This window comes from Vipera berus, assembly GCF_964194415.1.
Source record: "Vipera berus genome assembly, chromosome: 11".
NCBI classification, from domain to species: Eukaryota; Metazoa; Chordata; class Lepidosauria; order Squamata; family Viperidae; genus Vipera; species Vipera berus.
The window spans coordinates 8,703,354-8,725,077 of NC_138214.1; the positions used below are offsets into that span (position 1 = coordinate 8,703,354).

Genomic DNA, 21,724 nt, shown 5'->3' on the forward strand with positions numbered 1-21,724 from the left:
GAGCTTAAGTGCAATTCATTTCCTCAACTGAAGCAGGCAGTTATCTCGAGTGGGCCAGATCTGGCCAGTTTGAAGGGTGAAGGGCAAGCAGCTAAGAAAAAGGAACACTTTCAAAGAGATAACACGTCAGTTCTGAACAAATGCCACAAATTAGCCACACATTCAGCATGGTGCAAAAACAGTCCTCTGTTGAGCGTCTATTTCTTATACTGTAGGGCAGGGGTCTTCAAACTTGGCCCTTTTATGACTTGTGGACTTCAACTCCCAGAATTCCTCAGCCAGCTTTGCTGGCTGAGGAATTCTGGGAGTTGAAGTCCACAAGTCATAAAAGGGCCAAGTTTGAAGACCCCTGCTGTAGGGTTTCTTTCAGTAGGGTTTTTAAAATTGGCAATTCTGACACAGGGTGCTCTGAGGTGACTTGTTTCTCTGCAGATGTTTCATTAATAAATGAGGTAACACCCTCGGTGCTCATTAATAAATAATGTCAGGTAATGAAAGGTCTGCAAGAAAACAGCATCAGGACTCCACGGTTGAACCCTGAGCTATTGATATTCCCTTCTGTTTAATACGTGCATATTTTAAAAGATTCCTTTGAATCAGTGTTTGAGTCCTGGCAGTTGCCTGGATGAATCCCTGCGCTTTTCTTGGCAAATCTTTCGGATATGGTTTTACCATTGCCTTCTTGCTAGGGCTGAAAGAGAAGGGCTGGCCCAACCAGCTTTGTGCTTAGGGTGGGACTAGAGTTTGCAGTCTCCTGCTTTCCGGCCTGATGCCTTAACCCCTACATTATCTGTCTCTTTAATATATCTGTATGTTCAGGAAGTTGCACATTTCCTGTCAAGTGTAAGAAGTCAGGAAACCGAGATAAGAGTTCAAAAACATTACAAGTTTATTTCATGGACTCTCGTTTAAATATGAGCCAGCAGTGTGCTGCAGCTGCCCAAAAAGCCAACACAGTGCTAGGCTGCATTGAGAGAGGGATAGAATCAAGATCATGTGAAGTGTTAAAACCATTTTATAATGCCATGGTAAGGCTTCACTTGGAATACTGCATCTAGGTTTGGTTGCCGCAACGTAAAAATGATGTTGAGACTCTAGAAAGAGTACAAAGAAGAGCAACAAAGATGATTAGGGGATTGGAGGTTAAAATATATAAAGAACAGTTGCTGGAATTGGGTATGTCTAGTTTAACGAAGAGAAGGGCGAGGGGTGACAGGTGAGCAGCCTTCCAATATCTCAGGGGCTGCCACAAAGAAGAGCGGGTCAAGCTATTCTCCAAAGCACACAAAGGCAGGACAAGAAGCAACGAATGGAAACTCATCAAGGAGAGAAGCAACCTAGAACTAAGGAGAAATTTCCTGATAGTTAGAACAATTAATCAGTGGAATAACTTGCCTCCGGAAGCTGTGAATGCTCCAACACTGGAAGTTTTTAAAAAGAGATTGGACAACCATTTGTCTGAAATGGCATAGGGTCTCCTGCCTGAGCAGGGGGTTGGACTAGAAGACCTCCAAGGTCCCTTCCAACTCTGTTATTCTGTTACTATTAACTATACGCAAGAATCCAAGCTACTAAGAGTCAAGGCTACTTGGCATCAGAGAAGAGTCAACGGACTTCATGGGGGCGGCTGGATTTAGATCTCTTACAGCAGAGGTCCTCAACTTTTTGGGCACCAGGGATCAGTTACTTGGAGAGAGGTTTTTCCACGGACTGGAGGGTGTATGATTTTGTGTGCTGCCTGCATTCTGCAGATGGGGCTTTTCTTGTTTGCACGGACCAGTTGCTGGCATACCGCAGCCCAGTACTGATCCACGGACCAGGGTTTGGGGACCCCTGTCTTACAGGACCTAAGCAATGATGCAAGTAGGCAAGGCATAATTTGTTCTCCTGTTTTCCTGATGGTGGGCAGAATGTTGTCTGAGGCCCTTCTTTTAAAGCTAGGATAAATTCAGATTAGAGCATATGCTCCACTTTTCATGTCTTTCCTTCCCTCAAAATGGCAGAAACGCCCATTTATGGCAACCACAACTCCTGGAAACCAGTATAACGAAATTCAAGAAAGAAGAGATTGCCACCCTTGGATTTTACAGAAGCCATTCTATAAAGGGACTGGCAAACTTTAACCTCAGCTACTCATCTTAGTGTTCTGTACCAGCCTGCTACTGGCCCTGCAGAAAAGGCAGGGACAACCCCTTTTACAAGAAGGCAAGAGGCTGGAACTAAGCCTTCCAAATTTATGGACACAAAAGCAAACAGAGCAAGACACGAACCATGAAACAGGAGCTATTCAAACGGTTGCCTTCAGCAAACCAGCCCTCCCACGCATTCCCCTTTTAAACAGTTCAGGGCGTGGCTTCTCTCTGCCTCCTTCCGAGGTGCCCCATTGCCTTCCTCTGTTTACTCCTGATTGACTGCCTCCTGCGTCGGGCGTCCTTGAACAGGGCCAGCTGTGGGTCATCTTCATCCACGCTGTCAGGCTCACACAAAAGCAAACAGAGCAAGACACGAACCATGAAACAGGAGCTATTCAAACGGTTGCCTTCAGCAAACCAGCCCTCCCACGCATTCCCCTTTTAAACAGTTCAGGGCATGGCTTCTCTCTGCCTCCTTCCGAGGTGCCCCATTGCCTTCCTCTGTTTACTCCTGATTGACTGCCTCCTGCATCGGGCGTCCTTGAACAGGGCCAGCTGTGGGTCATCTTCATCCACGCTGTCAGGCTCACACAGCTGGGTCTGCGTCGTAACCAGGTGGGAGGGGCCTGGCTGAGGGCTCTCATCAGCAAGCTCTCCAACACCCTCAGCAAGCTCTCCAACACCCCCCTCCTCCTCCTCTGAATCGTCCGACCCAACTGCCGAACCCACAGGCTGACCCTGAATCACAACACTTAGTCCTATGATAAATCTGTGAAATTCCAGCTTCCCCCCCCCCGCACCACACTTTGTCTCTTGGGAAGGGGTGTACCTTTCAAGTGATCTGCTGGAATTCTTCTCTTTCATTTCTGAACTTCCTGGGGACCTGGGACAGGAGTGAGGATGGGCACTTTTGTCACCATCCACCTCTCTTCTTTACAGTCGGAAGTGTGAAGGAAAACCGCAAGCTAATGTTGGAGGGACATGCTAAGTTTTGAGTAAGGGATCCTCGCGTGCAGATTGGCAAGGTGATCCTTCAGAATCCTCCCTCCCTTTCTTTACATGGCTTTTCCTTCTCAAAGAGAATCTGTAGAACTTCTCATCTGGGCTTGTGTACAGGCAGCTTCTATTGTCAAGCAAAGGGATAAATTCTACTACAAAGAGTCACTCCAGGCAACAGTTTCTATGGCAACCTGGAACTTGTCCTGCATCACCCAAAAGCAGGGGGAAAAGACCAAAGAGGAGGTCTCAAAAGGGACCAGATCTGTCGCTAAAGGTATTAACAATACATTGACAGTGGGTCTCAGGAGCACATCACCCCAGAGGCTTAGAGAGTCTGCGATGAAAAAGGCAGAGGCAGAAACAGGATCTGGGCTAGTAGGACTATGTCAAAGCCCACCAACCATGCTTCTCAAGATGGTCCATGCCTTGCCGTTCTTTTTGGTATCCGTGTGTGTGTGTTGTGCCTGTTTCAATAACACTTCACTGATCTCCAAGTTAATTTTGCTGAACACCAGAGCAGCTGCGAATTTCATTTTATTCCACTATGAAACTTTTTTAAAAATCATGATTAACAATCTCTCTCTCTCTCTCTCTCTCTCTCTCTCTCTCTCTCTCTCTCTCTCTCTCTCTCTCTCTCTCTCCCTTAATCCAGCAAGTTGAAGTCTCTGTAAAATATTAAATGGGGGTGGGAAGAGGAAGCAGTGTTACCACTTGCATCCTTCTCATTTTTTTATTTTATTTTTATATATCGTTTTTATATTTTACCATTGTATTGCACACCATCCAGCGTCCCTCTCTGAGGGAAAACGGACAGTTCAAAAATGTCAAAAATAAATAAAGAAATAAAACAACAAGAGTGCTTCAGTGGAGCTACCAGCTTGGCTTACAAAAATCCAGATGGCCACTAGATAGTAGCCAAGCAATACAGAAAACTGGCTGATTTTTTTTTTCTGCCAAGATTTGGTAATCTCTATAACTCTCCAGTTGAAATATAACACATCCTGAGGGTCTGATGTTGCTGGCTTCAGATTGCATTTCAATTGGAAACGAGAGTGCCAGCGTTTGTGGGATTTTCCCCAAAGTTTATTGCTCCTGGAGGGGATTCCAATCGGGTACTTTTGGCAAACCAAACTGTGCTAACTTCCTAGCACTTTCCTTTGGAAGAAAGTCAGCCACTAAGCCTGACACAAACCCAGCCTGTAGGCCTAAATAAGGGTTGCAAACAGAAAGAGGCCCCGGTTTTACTAATCATCTTAAGAGCATCTTAAATTTATGGACAGACTTGAGTTCAGCCAAGTTGAATAAAATCTATGTAGGTTCTTGATGCCTGATTGAAGGAAAGGCACCCGGGTCTCTGGCATGAAAACAAGATCCTTTGCAATTCTCACAATCTTTTTGCCAGTGGGTCATAGCGCTCTGGTTTGGAAATTAAAGACAGCTCCTGCCTGCCACCCCTTAATCTCTTAACTTTTAAAAGAGACACTATCAATCTTGGGCAATGCACATTTAAGAGTAGCTAGCGTCTGTTTGCCTTTGCAAAAAAGATGCATTCCGGCTTGCTTTTCCTGTTCCTGAACAAAATGCTGCTGATTTCCCCCATTTTTTTTCTGAATAATTCTGAAACAGAGATGCGGAGCTGCCTTTAGCAAGATGCCTTGAGCCAACCCTGACTAGAACACCAGGAAATTTATTTCCACCTGGATTTTTTTTTAATTTAATATAGATTTCGAAAACTGGGCTAGACAACCTAACCAAAGACTAGCAAGGATTTGGCAGCAGTGATAATGTCTCTTGTCTTAAGCAGCAATCCTCTTCCAGTATTTTTTTGTTTTTATAGCATCTTTATTGTTTGTCGTAATAATGAATTGAGTGTGCAACTCCTCCTGTTCCCCCAACATCAACGTAAAGGAAGAGAGGTCTCTTCCAGACAGACCTAATCAAGAGTTCTTTTTTTATTATTATTAAAAAGTTTTATAAAAATTACAACATAATCCCCAAAACCAACCCACCCCAAAAAAAAACCCTCTCCCTCCCCCACTTCCCAAAGCTGAATACAGGGTTACAAATATAATAATCATAATCTAACTAACATTAACCAACTATATAAATAACCAAGTTCATAATGCACTTTAACTCCCCTTTAACGTAAATACAAACAAAATAAAAGTGAACATAATAATAATAAAAACATAAATTAATATCCAAGTTATTAAACAATACTAAATACTAAAAATAATAACAATACCATATAATTAAAACTAATAAAAATTCCGCTTTAATAAACTATTAATAATAATAACAATCTAAAATTTACTCATAAGCTAAATGGAACTTTTTGGTCCCATATTTATTCTGAATATAATCTATCCATCTTCTCCAGACCGAAATGTATCTTTCCTGTGAATGATCCTTCAGATAAGCAGAAATCTTAGCCATTTCTGCTAAATTTGACACTTTAAACGTCCATTCTTCTATAGTAGGCAAGCTATCCTTCTTCCAGTATTGCCCTGCCAATAACCTTGCAGCTGTTATCAAGTTCAACATCAAGTTAGTTTCTTTAATATCACAATCTATAATACCTAATCAAGAGTTCTTGTTTGGATCACAGTTCCAGCTCGGCCAGCCACATGCTGCCTCCCTTATCACTATAACGACTTACGACTATAATTCTGGGCTCAGTTAGGATTGTAAATTGAGGACTGCCCTGTATCTGGGTTTTGCAACTGAATAAAAAGTGTAAGCAAGACATTCACACAGGGATAATGCACACTTTGCAGAACACAAAGGATGTTTCAATTCCATCCAAAGGAAATTCTCACAGGAAATTCCTATGAGATTTGGGTTTATTATGAATTAATCTAGTTCTTCCACTGGTTATTTGAACCCAGATAATTTATTCAAATCAGAAGGTCAGGTTATTTATCTTTTCTCTCCTTTTTTTAAAAAAAAACCCAAGGTAAGGATTCATTTCACTGGAAGCCAAGCCTGAATTTCACACTCTTTTCCCCAAGACGCACAGTTATTTCAGAATACTTAGGGAGATGAGCATGCTTTTCTGCCAGCCATGTTCTCTCAGGATTAATCTAGCCCACGAACAAAATGATTTATTAAGTAAGGCCCGCTTGTCCTACCGATCACCCAATACTGTTTCCTCAACCCATTTAAAACCGATGACAGATCTGATTGCTGCATCCTCCAGAACTTCAAACTACAATCTGTTAGGAAATGAGACATCTCTCTCTCTCTCTCTCTCTCTCTCTCTCTCTCTCTCTCTCTCTCTCTCTCTCTCTCTCTCTCTCTCTCTCTCTCTCTCTCTCTCTCTCTCTCTCTCTCTCTCTCTCTCATTATGCTGAACTGGCACTTTTTCAAAATGACAATTTTACAGGCTTGAATTTCCTGAAGGCTTAAGGAAGCGGAGGCAGTATTCAATCCAGATTAGAATGAGGAGGATAGCAGCAAATTAAGCAACAGGACTGAGAATTTGGAGGCTGAGAAACTGTGGAAAGCAAACTGTATTTATTTTTCTGTCACCTTTTTAGCCCAGAGAAAATATTTGTATTAGGTTTTAAATCAGACGAGAAGTTCTGGCTTGAAGGTAAACCCGGCCTAGGAATATTATCTTGCAGAGCCTTTCTCAATATGTTGTTCTAAAGCTGTTGAGTAAAGGCTATGGTCATTTGGGATGTTGGCAAAACCAATGTAAAGCTCATTTGGAACATACCAGAAAGATCTTGAAGAAAAACCAAAAATGCAGATATCAAGAGAACATGCTTTCTGTTTCAGGACATACCTGCACCGTGCTTGAAGATGCTCCTATCCTGAGCTCAACTTTAGCCTGACCTAAGCCACTTTCTGATATTCTGATTTTATTTTATTTTATATTTGACATTTCTAAACCACCTATCTTCCGCAAAGAGGGATTAGTTCCCATGTATGTGGCCCTACAGAGCACATCTACGCAACTGTTAATGCTCTTTCCTTTCCTACCTTCCTCCCCACCTGAACGGTAAATATGGTGTATTGTGGCAGAAGGCACAAGGTATCCCTTCCAACATGTTTGAAGGAACAGAGATCTGTAATAAAAGGCTGCAAATTGCAAAAAAAAACAACCGTAGAATTTAGTCACACCCAACCACACAACAGAAAAGACTAGCCTTGTTTTGCAAGATTTATTTAAACAGAAGCTGTCTGTTTTTCTTCAGGGATAAGAAGATGAAAAATAAACATCAGAGGTGGCCGGTTTTAGAGCGTGTTTAAAATAAGTTGACCCAAGTAAGTTTTGGTAAAGCATATTCAAAGTCTGCTTAACCTTGCTTTTCCTCCCTCATTCTATTATTTCTTCAAATTTTAAGTTGCAGTAGAAACTCTGTGAGGTAGGAAAAAAAATGCATACCGGTATACTTTACCACCATATACTATTAACAGTAATGTCCTTTTGGAGACTGTAAGAAATCATCTCATTTTGAAGACTTCCTATTTTACTTTTCTTTTTAACAAAGAATCCTCTCCCTGCCTCTTTAAACCTACAAATGAAAATATCTGTGATGACCACTGTTAAATAGTGGGCTCTTAGGTGCAGGAATGAATACACAAGGCTGAGTACAAGATAACTCATACTTTATTCTTGCTAGAACTGTACTGAAGCATGGGCTGCAACCAGCCGCAATATATAGTCTAGCCCCTAGGCGGCAGCCAATAAGTTTGAACCCACTCTTGCTGCCTGGGGCTAGCCAATTGCAGGACAGGAGACAGCTAGTCTGGGTTGCTGGAGAGCCGTTAGCTGCTCCAGCAACCCAAGTATCACCACAAGCCCAGTACATAACAACCACTTCATGTGATTGCTCCATTTTTGAGGTGTTACACTACCTTTATTATCCTTACAGTTGTCACTCAAATGTATATCCCATCTGTTGTGTGCTTCTCTCCCTGTCAGTTATGTTATTTTTATATAGTTGTGTTCTATTTTCACGTGGTTTTTACTTTCTGCAGGGTGTTTTAATTAACTGCATGCCAATTACATGTTTGCCCAGAAAACCATTATTGGATGGAGTAAAAATGTCATGTGCTGGTGTAAATCACAGCTCCCACATGTTTAGAAGAATATGTTGGTTTGGCTAGAGAGCAGGCAAAATCCTAAGAAAAGTTATATGCTCTATGATTGGATTCAGGAGAATTGTCATTACAAGGTAAGGGATGGTATTTTCAGCGCAAAAGCTAAGCTATGTTTGACTTTTTTTTAAAAAAAAAGCTTTAATATGTTTGCTATTATTACAATCGACATTGCTAATTGGAGCATTCTTAATTTTGAGAAGGTCTCTGTATATCTTCCCCATCTTGATCTGACTGTGGCATTCTAGTTTGTTTGCACAGACAGAACAACAGTTGCCAAGACGATCAAAGCGAAACCTGGGCTGTTTACGGAGCAATCTGTTCCAATCTGTTCTCTGTCATCCTCACCCGTCCTGTTTTTCAAGTCAAATCAGTTCTCAGCCAGGCCTGAATCCCAGAAGAATCATTATAGAAACCCCCAAATCCCACTCTGGGCCACCTTTAAGTGTGAAAATGGGTTCTGTCACCCTGTGCTTTCCACTAGAATGAAGACGTGCTATGTAACATGGAAAGACAAGACTTCAACTGCAAGCTTGCTACAATAAGCACAAAGATTTTCCAACCATTAAGGGTGAGAAAGCAGGATTCCAGAGTTTCTTTGACCAATGAAATTATCTGTGAAGTGAGTAGAAGCTCAAAGGGTTTGCATAGGACTCTTTTTTAACCCTAACAAGCTCAGGGCTAGCTATTTAACATTCTCTCCTCCATGATTTTCCCCACCGTCACAGTCCTCTGAGATAAAGTGGGCTGGAATAGGATGATTGGCCCACACCATGAACTTCCATGGCTGAGGGTAGCCTTGAACTGAGGTTCCTTTTCAAAAGGCAACTGGACTTTCTTTTTCCTTGAAGACATTTCACTCCTCATCCAAGAAGCTTCTTCACTTCTGACTTTCAACATTCTCTCCGTGGATTTGACAACAGAGCAGAGTTTTTCAACCTTGGCAACTTGAAGACAGATGGATTTCGGGTGTCAGAATTGAAGAAGCCTCTTGGATGAGAAGTGAAACATCTTCAAGGAAAAACAAAGTCTTTTGAAAAAGCATCTTTGGGACAGCCATGACCTGGATGACTGAGAATCTCCACAAATTCTTAAACTGAAGTCTTTCTGATTCCCATCCACATATCTAGAGTAGCTAAAATAGGGAGGAAAAATTTATAGAAGGGGTAAGGTTTAGCACTCTCAAAATCACGAAAGTGCTGAGAACATAGTAAGGATACTGTAAAAATGTTTATTTTGATTTACAGATGTACAAGTTAATTAGATTGGTAGGGAAGGCATACTGCAGCAAAGACATCTCAATGGTGTTACTTGCAGTGACACCCACTGAACTCATTCTGAGCAGAGCAAAATGAAAACTCTGTTGACTGTAAAGTCAAGGGGGCCAAACAAAACAAAAGGGGAGCTATTTTGGGAATAAATTTGCAGGCAGGGAAAGCGGAAGCCACTATTTCATTTATTCTCCCATTCTAATTGTGTTCTCACTGTTGCTTTCTATAAATGAAGAAAGACTTGTTTGGATTTTGCTAGCAAATCATCTTTAGAATCTGTGACAAATAATTTAATTTCTCATCTGTTCCCGGGAACAGCTCCTAGCATCGTATTGTTTGGATGGTTAAAAAAATGATTTATTTCTGTAAATTCATTTCCCATGGCACTAGCAATAGCATTTGGACTTATATACCACTTCACAGTGCTTTATAGCCCCCTCTAAGTGGTTTACAGAATCAGCCTATTGCCCCCCTCCAACAATCTGGATCCTCATTTTACCGACCTCAGAAGGATGGAAGGCTGAGTCAACCTTGAGCAGGTCAGGATCGAACTGCCAGCAGTTGGCAGAATTGGCCTGCAATACTGCATTCTAACCACTGTGCTCCCATGCCACCACCATAATCATTATCCACTTCCCACATCCGTTCATAAGTTTTACCTTGCACAAACTAATTGCTCCTTTTTGCATTTGAATCTTCCCAGGTGACCAGAGGGAAGCCTTCAATATTCAAGTACCTCTCAGCAGAACGTCAAAGATAGAATCTTTGTGTAGCCCATCAACTTGATGCTTGGCCTTGAATAAAGTTGGATGCTCGTGCTGCCTTATTCCTACATCTCACAGGATTGCTGGGAAGTAGTTAAAAGCTTTCCAAAATCCAGTAGACCATCATCCAAGTGGTAGACCAGCAATAATGCCTTGTGGGGCCACACCCGAAGAGAAAATCCAGAAGAAGGTGTAATATTGGGTTGGAAAGTCTCCAGAAAAGGAGGAAAAAAAATGAAGAGGAGTCCAATAAGGGAGCTTTCTTTCACTTCCTTCTAAAAAAATGCTGGCTGTCCTTTTTCTTTATCATGGCATTGCTAAAGCACCTGAAAGCAGGACAAGCAGTGGATGGAATTAATCAAGGAGAGAACCAATCTAGAAATAAGGAAAAATTCATGACAGTGAGAACAATTCATCAGTGGATTGCCTTGCCTTCAGAAGTTGTGGGTGCTCCCTTACTGCAGGTTTTTAAGAAGAGATTGGGCAGCCCTTTGTCTGAAATGGTACTGGTCACCTGTTTGAGCAGAGGGTTGAACTAGAAGACCTCCAAGGTCCCTCCCAACTCTGTTATTCCGAAAGCCAACATCGCATCTGCGCTTTATAATGTTACAGTTGTGCAACGTGACTTACCGTACCTTTCGTGACTTATTTATAGCCTTGCAGGAAAAGAGAGTGAACTAAGTCGACAGAAAAAGGTTATTTTGCTCTGCAAAACTATAACTGGATGCACAGCTGAGGGAAGAGTCGAGATCCGGTTCCGTGCAACATTATATCTGCTGGAAAATATTGATTGGCTTCCTTGTAAGGCAACTTAGAACATGACAGGACTGCCATTAGTGCTGTTTTAATTGATAAATGACGAGACTCGTGGCTGAGGAAAAAGAGATGAATTAGTTGTTCTGTCTTTTGTAATAGAGAAGATAATATATCCAAATCTGCCTTGGGGGAGCCACCAGCCAGAATACAAAATTGCTAAAAAGAAAATGATGTCATGAAGGAAAGCATATTCCTGGCACATCCCCAGAATATCATATAGGAAGCCTGCATTAAGTTCATATGTGTTTTGGCAGAAAGCTTCTGACTTTTAAAACCATTTTGTTTCATTGAGGAGTTCATGAGTAACTTCATGATTGGTACAATGGCACTCAAATTAGACACCCAAAAGTGATAAAACAGTCAAATTTAACTTTGTTACATTTACCATTAACTTTGTTCTGGTGACTATACCACGGACGGATCTAAATGGATGCCTACTGTATTCTGTGATCACTGGGCATGTGGAGAAATCTACCAGATCTAAAATCTGAAATCTTGTGAATAATCATTCAATTTTCTACCTCTACCTCTTTCCTCTATGAAGATGAGTTGAAAAGGGAGACAGGCAATGCCTAAGGGAATCTATCAAGTAATGGGAATATCCAGGGAGTAGAATTTCAGTATTTGCTTAGCTTATTGCCAATCCTCATGTTGAGAAAAACAGACTCCTTGTGCAAAACAAGCCAGCAATGAAAATGTGATAAAGGTTTGATAAAGGCTCAGTTTTTCTCAGATCTTTTGAAAAGTATTCAGGGTTGGGTATTTTTTCCTAAGAATATGTCTGCCACCTGCTGTTCAGTTAAGTCTTATATTAACAACTTTGAAATAATAAAAGTTCAATTGTCAGATGAATGCCTTTGTTAGTAAACCAAACCAGTTTGGGCTGAGTAAATTCTGTAAATGATTTATGCAGTGTTGCAACCTTAATTCTAACAGACCCCAGAGTTTTGTTTTCTCCCAAATGAGCAAGTGTTTAGTAAGCCTAACATCCTTTATCTTACTCCCGGATTTTTCTTCTTAAAAGTAAAGTTCTTTTCACTACAGGATAATCAGTTTGTGATCCAAACCCATAAATATCCCCCAAATTCTCTCTTGGAGCTCCTTATGATTATTGCCACCGTACATGGGTGGCATGGTTTCCTTCCATTTTGAGGCACAAATGCACAAAATGGGTAGTGTAAACCTTTGGACAGGCTTAAAGTAGCTTTAAAAATTTAGCAACCCTTTTCAAACTCTGGAAACAAAATCCAAAATCCCATTAATGGTTATGGGTGTCATTACCCAGTCTTCAGGCTTCTTTTGTGGTTGAAGAAGTTACTTCCAAAGAGTTGGCCAGCTTACTAGGAAGAAAAAGTTGTCTGAAAATGGCAGCGTTTGAACCCGGGACAGCAAAATTGCCCAGTGTTTCGGTCTTCCTGATAGGAAAGGGGAGAGGATACCAAATTGTTTCCAAGTAGGAAGGAACTCTTAATGTTTATGGATTTCCACCTTAAGGGTTACGCTTCTCACTGCCCTGCTAAAAGAAGAAACATGGAGCAGGACTAACAACCAAAACTTAAAATGTCCAAACTGTAAGGGAGATAAAAATAGGTGAGACGGGATTTTGATGTATAGAAAAAGGAAGAGGATCTTGACAGAGATATGCAGGATCTGTGGCCTATACCAAATTCCCTGATTCAGTAGCGTATAAGAAGGAAGAACAGGGGCGTGATGGCTCAGTGGTTAAAGAACCTGAGCTTGTCAGCTGGGAAGCTGACAGTCCGGATTCGAAACCAAGCACAGTGCGACAGGATGAGCTCTGATGACTTGCCCCAGCTCCTGCCCACCTAGCCAGTTTGAAAGCATGCAAATGCGAGTAGATAAATAGGTACCACTTCTGTGGGAAGATAGCAGGGTTCCATGTGCTGTTATCATGTGCTGTTATTCATGTGTTAGCCACATGACTACAAAAGTGTCTTCGAAGTGGCTCCCACGGCTAAGAAACAGAGATGGGCACACACACACACACACACACCCCAGAGTCAGACACAACTAGACAGGGAAAACCTTTACCTTTATAAGAAGGAAGAGGCAGTGCAGCACAATTAGATTTGTAAGATTCTGTTATTATAGTCAACTTCCATAAAAGTACCTTTAGCCTTCCTGTAGAGTTGATTTCCTAATCTGATCTACCTATTGAGGCTGTCACCTTGGCATTTTGACCCCCGTGCTATAGACGGTCCTGTCCAAATTGCTCATAGAGGAGATCCTTTTTGAATATTTAGGACTCATCACTTCGAGTGTTAATGCTGACACCTTGAGCTAGTTTATAAGCTCACTGACATCTACTCCCATCAATAAGCAGGAAGATTTTGGATGACCATTTATGAGAACCCTTGACCAGATGAAGACCAGTCTTTAAAAAAAATGACTGTGGCCGGTTCATTTTGGTGACCACTTTGGAACTGCCTGCGCTTATTCTAACTCAATAATAAGAATCTATGTGTTTCTAGCACCAGAATGATAATTATCTTTGTAATTATACGGTTGTGGCACATCTCTGAACTTCGGTCACTCAGTATTGACACAAACAGGGCACAGCATGGATTGCAATCAATCCCACCAATTTATTGAGTCAATTTGAAGGAGGCCAAGTTTCTTTCCTCCAATTTTAATGTGTTAGGTTTCACAGGGCTGGGTGGGAAATGGGCAGCAGACTGGCTGATACAGAGGGAAAGAAGTGGTCAGTTTCTGAGGACTGTAGAGTAGGACCTTACAATTGCAAGTGTTTTGTAACAAAATAAAGAGTCTTGTGGCATACTAAAGACTGCTACATAATATATTAGAATGGAATAGTCAAAGGACAGCTGCTGAGAAGAGGAGGAAGGGGAAGAGGAGAAGGAGGAGGAGGAGGAGGAGGAGGAGGAAGAAGAAGAAGGAGGAGGAGGAGGAGGAGGAGGAAGAAGAAGAAGAAGAAGAAGAAGAAGAAGAAGAAGAAGAAGAAGAAGAAGAAGAAGAAGAAGAAGAAGAAGAAGAAGAAGAAGAAGAAGAAGAAATAGTAGAAGTAGTATTAGTAGCTTGGAATTGTTTTAGAGCTATTTTTCCCAGATTTAATCACCTCAGTGGGCATCCAACTCTTCTGCAGCTTTCTTGTATGGTCCACTGAGCTGTCATGGACGAGTGCCAGCCTTTGGCCAGAAATATCAGTGTGTGGATGCCATGACAAGCTCCCACAGCCTCTTCCACAGCCTTCCCTGCGTCTTGTTTAGCAGATGTCACCTTGCCAATGCTGTGAAAAAGCGGGACGTTAGGACCCAGAGGCAGCTGAGCCGAAGAGGCATCTCCCTCTCTGCTTTGTGTCATCCTCTGGGTTTCTGCAGCCTTCCGCTCCCCGTCTCCTTCCATGGTGACTGACCATCCCTTGCCTAGCCGAGAGATCACAGCCCAGGGGAAGCCACAGCATCCTGATCCGAATGGCCTCCCCCCGAACTGTCACCATCGTGGCCCTCTCGGTGGCCCTGGGCCTCTTCTTCGTCTTTATGGGGACCATCAAACTGACCCCCAGGCTCAGCAAGGATGCCCACAATGAGATGGTGAGTAAATACAGTTGTGGTGGAGGAGACATCTTCCCAGCTGGCAGCAATGTTACGGTAGGAGCTTTTGACGACGGTTGGAGAGGTGCAAAAAAGGGGACCGAATACCACCCAACCCTTCTCGCGCTGTTCTCTTCCTTTGCTCAGGAATCTCTCCCACCTTCCGTTTGCAAGATTCCTCTGGCATTCCCTTCTTCCTAAGGCAGTTTCCCCCGCCATCCGATGAGGAGGGAGATGAAACTGGTAGGCTGTAGAAGAGGCAACCATGCAGGAGCATAGAAAGACATTCTAGAGCAGAAAGGACCATCTCCTTATTTCCAGGAGGAAGCGAGGGAGAGAGTATATCTTAAGGGTTTGGGTGTCGGAAGGGGATGAGATAGCACGAGGCTACTGAGGGTTCATCTTTGACAGGTACAGAAGAGAACATCTTCTACACCCAAGGGTTTGCTTATTAGGGCGAGGGGAAGGTGGCCCCCAGAAATCTGGAAGAAACCCAGCGTTGTTGTGACAGAGACACACAAATAGTCCCATTATTTGGCTTCCGTGTCCTGATAACCTGTTACAGGCACCCACATGGCTCAGCTCTGCCTGCAGCCCAACGAACAACAACGTAATGTCCTCCCTCAAAGAAGCTTCTAGAAGATGACAAATCAGGGTCTTCCATCAGCCTGGACTATGGAGCTGAAAGGAGAGAGGCAATCCTTTCCTCTCAAAAAGCAAGTCTATTTCCAGCTGTTTCTATTTTTTGTTGTCCTTAAGGAACCTGGTGGTGAGATCCAGCTGTGTGGCAATGCAGACAGCCAAACCATGAAGGGGTTTCTTTTTTGTCTCTTCCAGGAGGTCACTCATAATGCAGTAATGCTCACTCGTATATTCCATTATCGAAATGACCAGACTTGTAATTTCTGAAGATAAACAGTAGTGGAACTTTCTAGTATGGCTCTTCTCTTCTCTTCTCTTCTCTTCTCTTCTCTTCTCTTCTCTTCTCTTCTCTTCTCTTCTCTTCTCTTCTCTCCTCTCCTCTCCTCTCCTCTCCTCTCCTCTCCTCTCCTCTCTTCTCGTCTCTCCTCTTCTCTCTTCTCCTCTCCTCTCCTCTCTCTTCTCCTCTCCTCTCTTCTCCCCTCTCGTCTCTTCTCTCCTCTCCTCTTTTCTCCTCTCTTCTCTTCTCTCTTCTTCTCTCCTCTCTTCTCTTCTCTTCTCGTCTCTTCTCTCCTCTCCTCTTTTCTCCTCTCTTCTCCTCTCTTCTCTTCTCTCTTCTCCTCTCCTCTCCTCTCCTCTCCTCTTTTCTCTTCCCTTCCCTTCCCTTCCCATCCTTGTCTTGCTACTATCCTAAATATCACATGAATGACTCTGTGTCGAGGCATTTGAAGGGCTTTGAGAAGCAAAAAAGTAAAATGAAATCCTAGAGATATATAATGTCAAGCTGCTTATAAATTTCAGGTGGTCCTTGGGGTTTTGTTTTGTTTTTTCTTCCTTATCCCGATAAGTGTTCTCTTTATTTGTATTTCCAAGAGGCTTGATACCACTGGCCAACTGAACTGCTTTTCCTTTTTCATTAGTTACATTTGCACAGGCGTTGTAACAAATATTCATTTCGCTAACTGTCATGCTCATCTGGTTCACACATTGTGTTAATGTAGTGTGGTTTGGTTTTGAGTTATGGGACACAATCTCTCTGTGATCTGCAAAATACGATTGAGGGCATAGTATGATGTAAGGATTCAGTTGTGGCTAGCTCACAAACGATGGGCTTAACAAGGTATAAATCCAGTCATTGGGGCCGACAGAACAATGGAACACACTTCTCACGATGAATGAATGCCTCTTGTTTGTGATTTAGTATATTGTCTGAACTCTGCGACTGTGGTTTGAAAGGCACAGATTACGCTTTGACTTACTGCATGAACCGGTTGTGTGTTACAGTACTCATCAAACCATAGTTAAGCATATCATAGCTTAACATGTTGTATATGAAGACGAGCACTATGGCACACTGTTTTTCAGTGCATTGCTATGAAATGATGTCCAGCATTGCAGGTTTTCAGATGAGATTTATTTGCTCTGCTTTCTTACTTTCCACTTCCTTATCTAAAAAAAAACACGAGTTTTACAGCTTTAGGAAATCTGGGTTGCTTTCCCATATTTGTAGCTGTGCATCATTTTTTTTAACGGTTACCAGAGTTCCTCTAATGCAGTTACTTCATCCACACATGCATTCAAATACATTCTGTTGATTTGCCCACCCAATCCAATTTATTTTCCCAGGAGTCATTTGATGAGTTGTGTCTGTTTTTAGACAATTCCATTCTTTAAACTGCACATTGTTTGGTCAGGGATTGTAACAGCGGGGGTCTGTTCTCAACTTTATGTTATGTTGTATTCCACTCTTGGTAACCTCTCAGAATATATGACATTATTGCTGTAGTTGCTTCATCAGGTGGCACCCACTAGCTTTGTCTGATTTTGGAAGCCATGCTGGATGGGAAACTCCCAGGGAAGTTTGGGTAAAAACTGGAGTGGGAAGTCAGCAGAAAAAAAAAAAAAACAAAATCCTGAGTAAAGGCAAAGATGAATCATCTTCATGCAGTTCTCAGGAAAACTGCCTGTCAATGAAGTCAAGAGCTCAGCTAGATTCAAAAGAGATTTTTCTTTCAAATAAGTTATATTGATAGTAGCACAATTCTCCAACCTTTTGGGTTGCCTGGGCTGCATTGAGTGAAGAGGAGTCATTTGGGCTGCATGTAAAATATAGTTAACAAACTTAATTTTATTTTTTTGTATTTTTGTTATCATGTGGGGCCACATTACTAGCGGTCCAAGGCCACATGCAGCCATGGGCTGTGGGTTGGACACACCCAATCTTTATGCTCCCCATAAATATTCAAAGTCGTTTTCAATAGCTCACGTATTTGACAAGGATTGCTCATGAGCCATCTCTAGGAGCTGAAGAAATTATTTTATGGTTAACTCATCCTTCCTTCAGTCCATCCATCCATCCATCCATCCATCCATCCCAAGATTGTCTACTGACTACACCAATGCAAGAGTTCAGTAGGAAGTTTTCCGTCTGGAGAAGTTAGAATCTAAGACCTTCTCCATCTAAATTAGGTATTCTACCACTGAGCTTTGGTCCTCTTTTCCAACCTCATCATACAAAATACCCACCAAAGAAGATCACTTTGTCCATTACGGTCCATTTCCTCCCTTTGTGGGATAAGATTGATGTTTCCTGTTTGATTGGATCTCAGCTGATCCAAACTGTGCTCCATTGGCTTCCCAAGGGTGAAATAAACAAATAACTTGGGTCCAGACCAGTCACGAATGCTCTGCTCGTGTCCTTTTGCTTACAGAAGCGTGCCTACAAGACCTATGTGAGGGCGCTGCCCATGCTGAAGAGGATGGGGGTCAGCTCCATCATCCTCCGCAAGAGCATTGGAGCCCTGGAGGTGGCCTGCGGGATCGTCATGACCCTGGTCCCAGGCCGCCCCAAAGATGTGGCCAACTTTGTGCTGCTGCTGCTTGTGTTGGCCGTGCTCTTCTTTCATCAACTCGTGGGTGACCCACTCAAGCGCTATGCCCACGCCTTGGTCTTTGGGATCCTGCTCACCTGCCGCCTGCTGATTGCACGCCAGCCTGAGGACCAGCCTCCGGAGAAGAGGACCCTGACAGTGAATGGGGAAGAGCAGCAGTTGCTGGCAGATGCAGCCCCAGAGAAGGGCAAAATCAAAGTATCCTAGTGGGCGCCTCTGTACGGGACCTATGGACCCTCTTTGCAGCTCTCTGTGCAGAATGCCTACAACAGAGCAACCTGTTTCTTTTTGTCCTTGATTGATTGGTTGGTTTTGGGAAGGGATCCATGGTGGCACATGGGGAAATCCTTTCAAGTAGCCGGTTAAATTTCAAGCTGGCTTATGCACTCGGAACCTCTTAAGAGCTGCCCTCTGCTATAGCCCTCCACCTCCTGCACACCAGTGTGTCATCCTCATGTATTGGATCTAAGCAAGAAATAAGTGTCTCTTTGTATCGAGTGTGTAAGTGTCCATGTATATCTGTGTATCTGTGTGCGTGTGTGTGCGGAAAGGGGTGGACAGCTGAATTGCTTTGCCTGAATTGCCTCTGTACCAAAATGCAGTCCTTCAGGGGCAGAAAGCCTGGGAAGAAAAAACAAAATTCCCAACGCTGTCTTTACTTACTCACTCTCCTGGTTCACCTGCGCCAAACAATGCATGCATCCACCCTTTCTCAGCAGATCATAAAGGATCTTGCAGAGACAGTAATAAATCCATCAGGCCTCTTCTCTCCCAAGTCTGTCTGTGTGGTTGCTGACACAGGATCAGGGACTGTTCATTGTCTGTCCCTGTGTAAATCTACTTCTTTGGCCATTGCAAGAATCACAGTGTAAGGCAACGTTTCTCAAACACGGCGGCTTTAAGATGGGTGGACTTCAACTCCCCAGCAGGACCAGCTGGGGGATTCTGGGAATTGAAGTCCTCATATCTTAAAGCCTCCAAGATTAAGCAACATTGCTCTCAGGTGATGCTAAGAGTGCAATCAATTTTCTATTCTGCATAGGTCTCTCTCTTAAGATCTCTGTTATTGAGAGGTTTTTTTTTATTGTTCAGCTTGGGATGAACACGAAAGGCAAAGCTCGACTATCAAAAGAAATACATTTTTTAAAAGCTATATATAAATAAATAAATAAATATATGTATGTATATATATATATATATGTTGCTTTATTCATATTGTCTGGTTCGCATTCCCCAGCCCTTACCCAATTTATAAAAATAAACTTTTTGAAATTTGGAGGAAACTTGTTTTTTAAATCATGGGACGTTGGAATTCTTTACGTATATGTTTCCGCCACTTCACGTATGGCTACAATGGCTTTTTTCCTGACATGCCTTGGTTTTTTGAATGACAAGATGCTGACTCAAGAGCCCCAATAGCTAGTTGTTCTGAATTGTACTTGAACATATTCAAATGTGTTGAAATGAGATCTGAGAAGTGGTCACAATAAACCCTAAAGGCAATGTTTCAAAATGAAAAACAGCAGAGGCCAGGGATAGGCAACCTTGGCTCTTTTATGACTCGTGGACTTCAACTCCCAGAATTCCTGAGCCAGCCATGCTGAGGAGAAAGGGAGAGGTTTCCAAGATGAGCCATGCTGGCTCAGGAATTCTGGGAGTTGAAGTCCACGAGTCATGAAGGGGCCATAGTTCCCCCATTATGGCTCAGGAGTTCTGGGAGTTGAAGTCCACGAGTCATAAAAGAGCCAAGGTTGCCTACCCCTGGCATAGTCAAAGGTGTCTGGGAGAACATGACGTATCCATCAAGATAGGGATGATGTACGCCACAACATTTGCAACGTGCTCATGACATCATGAAGCACATGGATGCCTGTGACCATAGAGACATGTAAAAATATGAGACTAGATTGCCTGTTATCCCCATCAATGAGTCCTGGCAAATATTCCTTCCAAGAAATCACCGTTAAAATGACTACATGATTCGTCAAGTTGTCATGCATCAGAGGTGTAAGATTCTCTACAAGCAGCAGGCATTTTTCTACATTAAGACTGAAATATATTCTGCGGATGATCGGTGAAACAGGGCCACCACCTCTTTCCATAATTGCATAGAGAAAATACTGATGTACGTTCACATGAAGATTAAGAGGGAAAAGGTAGGTCTGAATTTTTCCATGCCATCTTACCCCATAGAACATTGGCCAATATCTCAAGAGATTCTAACTCTATCTGCAGATGCCAAGGATTAAATAAAATCAAGTACTGTCTTTCTGGGTCATTTGAAACTTCGGTTGGAATCTCAGAGGTTCTCAATCATGACGATTATAATCAGTTTTCTGTGGTGAGTTCAGCTGATCTGGGATATCAAAGGTTTGGCAATACCACAGCCTTTCTGAAATACAGCGAAAAGTATTTGGCAAAAAGTTGCAATGGCTTTTACATGCTGTATGCCATTCACAAAGTTTTTGAGCAATGCTGAACAAGACTGCTGTCCAATGTACTGAAAAGTTTGCACTTGTGTGCAAATATGCCATTCGCTATACTTTGAATCTAAAAGCAATTGAAATGCATATTTTCACTATTAACTCAAATTCAGCCTAAAGTACTGGGTATAAAATATAGAACAGAATTTCATTCGCTGAGTACTACCCACTTTTTACCGAATATTTGGCTATTTGAAAAACAAAGTAATACAATTTTAAACATTCAGTGTATAAAATATTTTCTGCAAATTGAAAAAAAGGACATCTTAATGTACTTTTGTAGAAATCATGCATTGAAATCCTGTCTACATTTTCTGATACATAAACCTCACAGGATCTAATAGGGTTTGTTTCTACACTTATGCTTTACTCCTTCAGTGTCCAAAAACTTGCTTTTTGAGCATAACCAAAGATTTGCAGTTTAGATCAAATTTGAACTTGGGATTAGAAAATTAAATTAAATCAAATTGGTCTTTAGGAAATTCTCTGTGGATTTTTGTAAGAAAGCTTGGTAATCATGCTTATATATTATGAAATCTGAATATAGGTAGGTTTTCTGTTACTAATGAAGGAAAATATACGTGTCCTAGACCTAGGATAATGTTGCAGGATTCAATCTGGTTCAGTCACTGGAACCAGATGTTTTCTCTTCCAATTTTTTGGACTCGTACTGGAGCCCATCTTCAGGGAATTGCTCTCTAGCAGATCTATAGACAGGTTTTCTGTCTCTGATCGGAGAGATAAGACTGCTTAGAAAACAGTTTTATTTGGCCTCAGGCTGTCCAGCTATTTTGAACCAAAAGTCTCTTACTCCCCCAATAACCTGGTTGTGTTGGCTGAACAGTAGGAGGAGCTCCATCATATTGGAGAGTATCAAGTGTTTGTTGGTGATGAAGATCTGTTGATTGCAATGCCCCTAATCTCAATCTGTATGCCAGATATTAATACATATCTGTGGAGCATCTGTTTGGGAAAAGCTGCTTATAAAAAGTGTTCCTTCCAACCTGATTTTTCACCTTTTATTCCCCTTTTGCCCCAGAGCTTCTAA

General features: G+C 42.2%; 1 protein-coding gene and 1 long non-coding RNA gene across 2 annotated transcripts; both read left to right on the forward strand.

The window, feature by feature from the left end:
* Positions 1–8,247: 8,247 nt before the first annotated feature.
* On the forward strand, positions 8,248–11,937 carry LOC308673211. Its single transcript, XR_014027598.1, has 2 exons — positions 8,248–8,811; positions 10,215–11,937. It is a non-coding gene; the product is annotated as an uncharacterized lncRNA (long non-coding RNA).
* A 2,606-nt stretch (positions 11,938–14,543) lies between these two features.
* On the forward strand, positions 14,544–19,337 carry TMEM35A (transmembrane protein 35A; the record flags this gene model as incomplete). Its single annotated transcript, XM_081336773.1, has 2 exons — positions 14,544–14,663; positions 18,014–19,337. 2 exons carry the CDS (start codon positions 14,544–14,546, stop codon positions 18,398–18,400), a joined length of 507 nt encoding a protein of 168 aa, XP_081192899.1. The 3' UTR covers positions 18,401–19,337.
* Between the last annotated feature and the right edge of the window lie 2,387 nt (positions 19,338–21,724).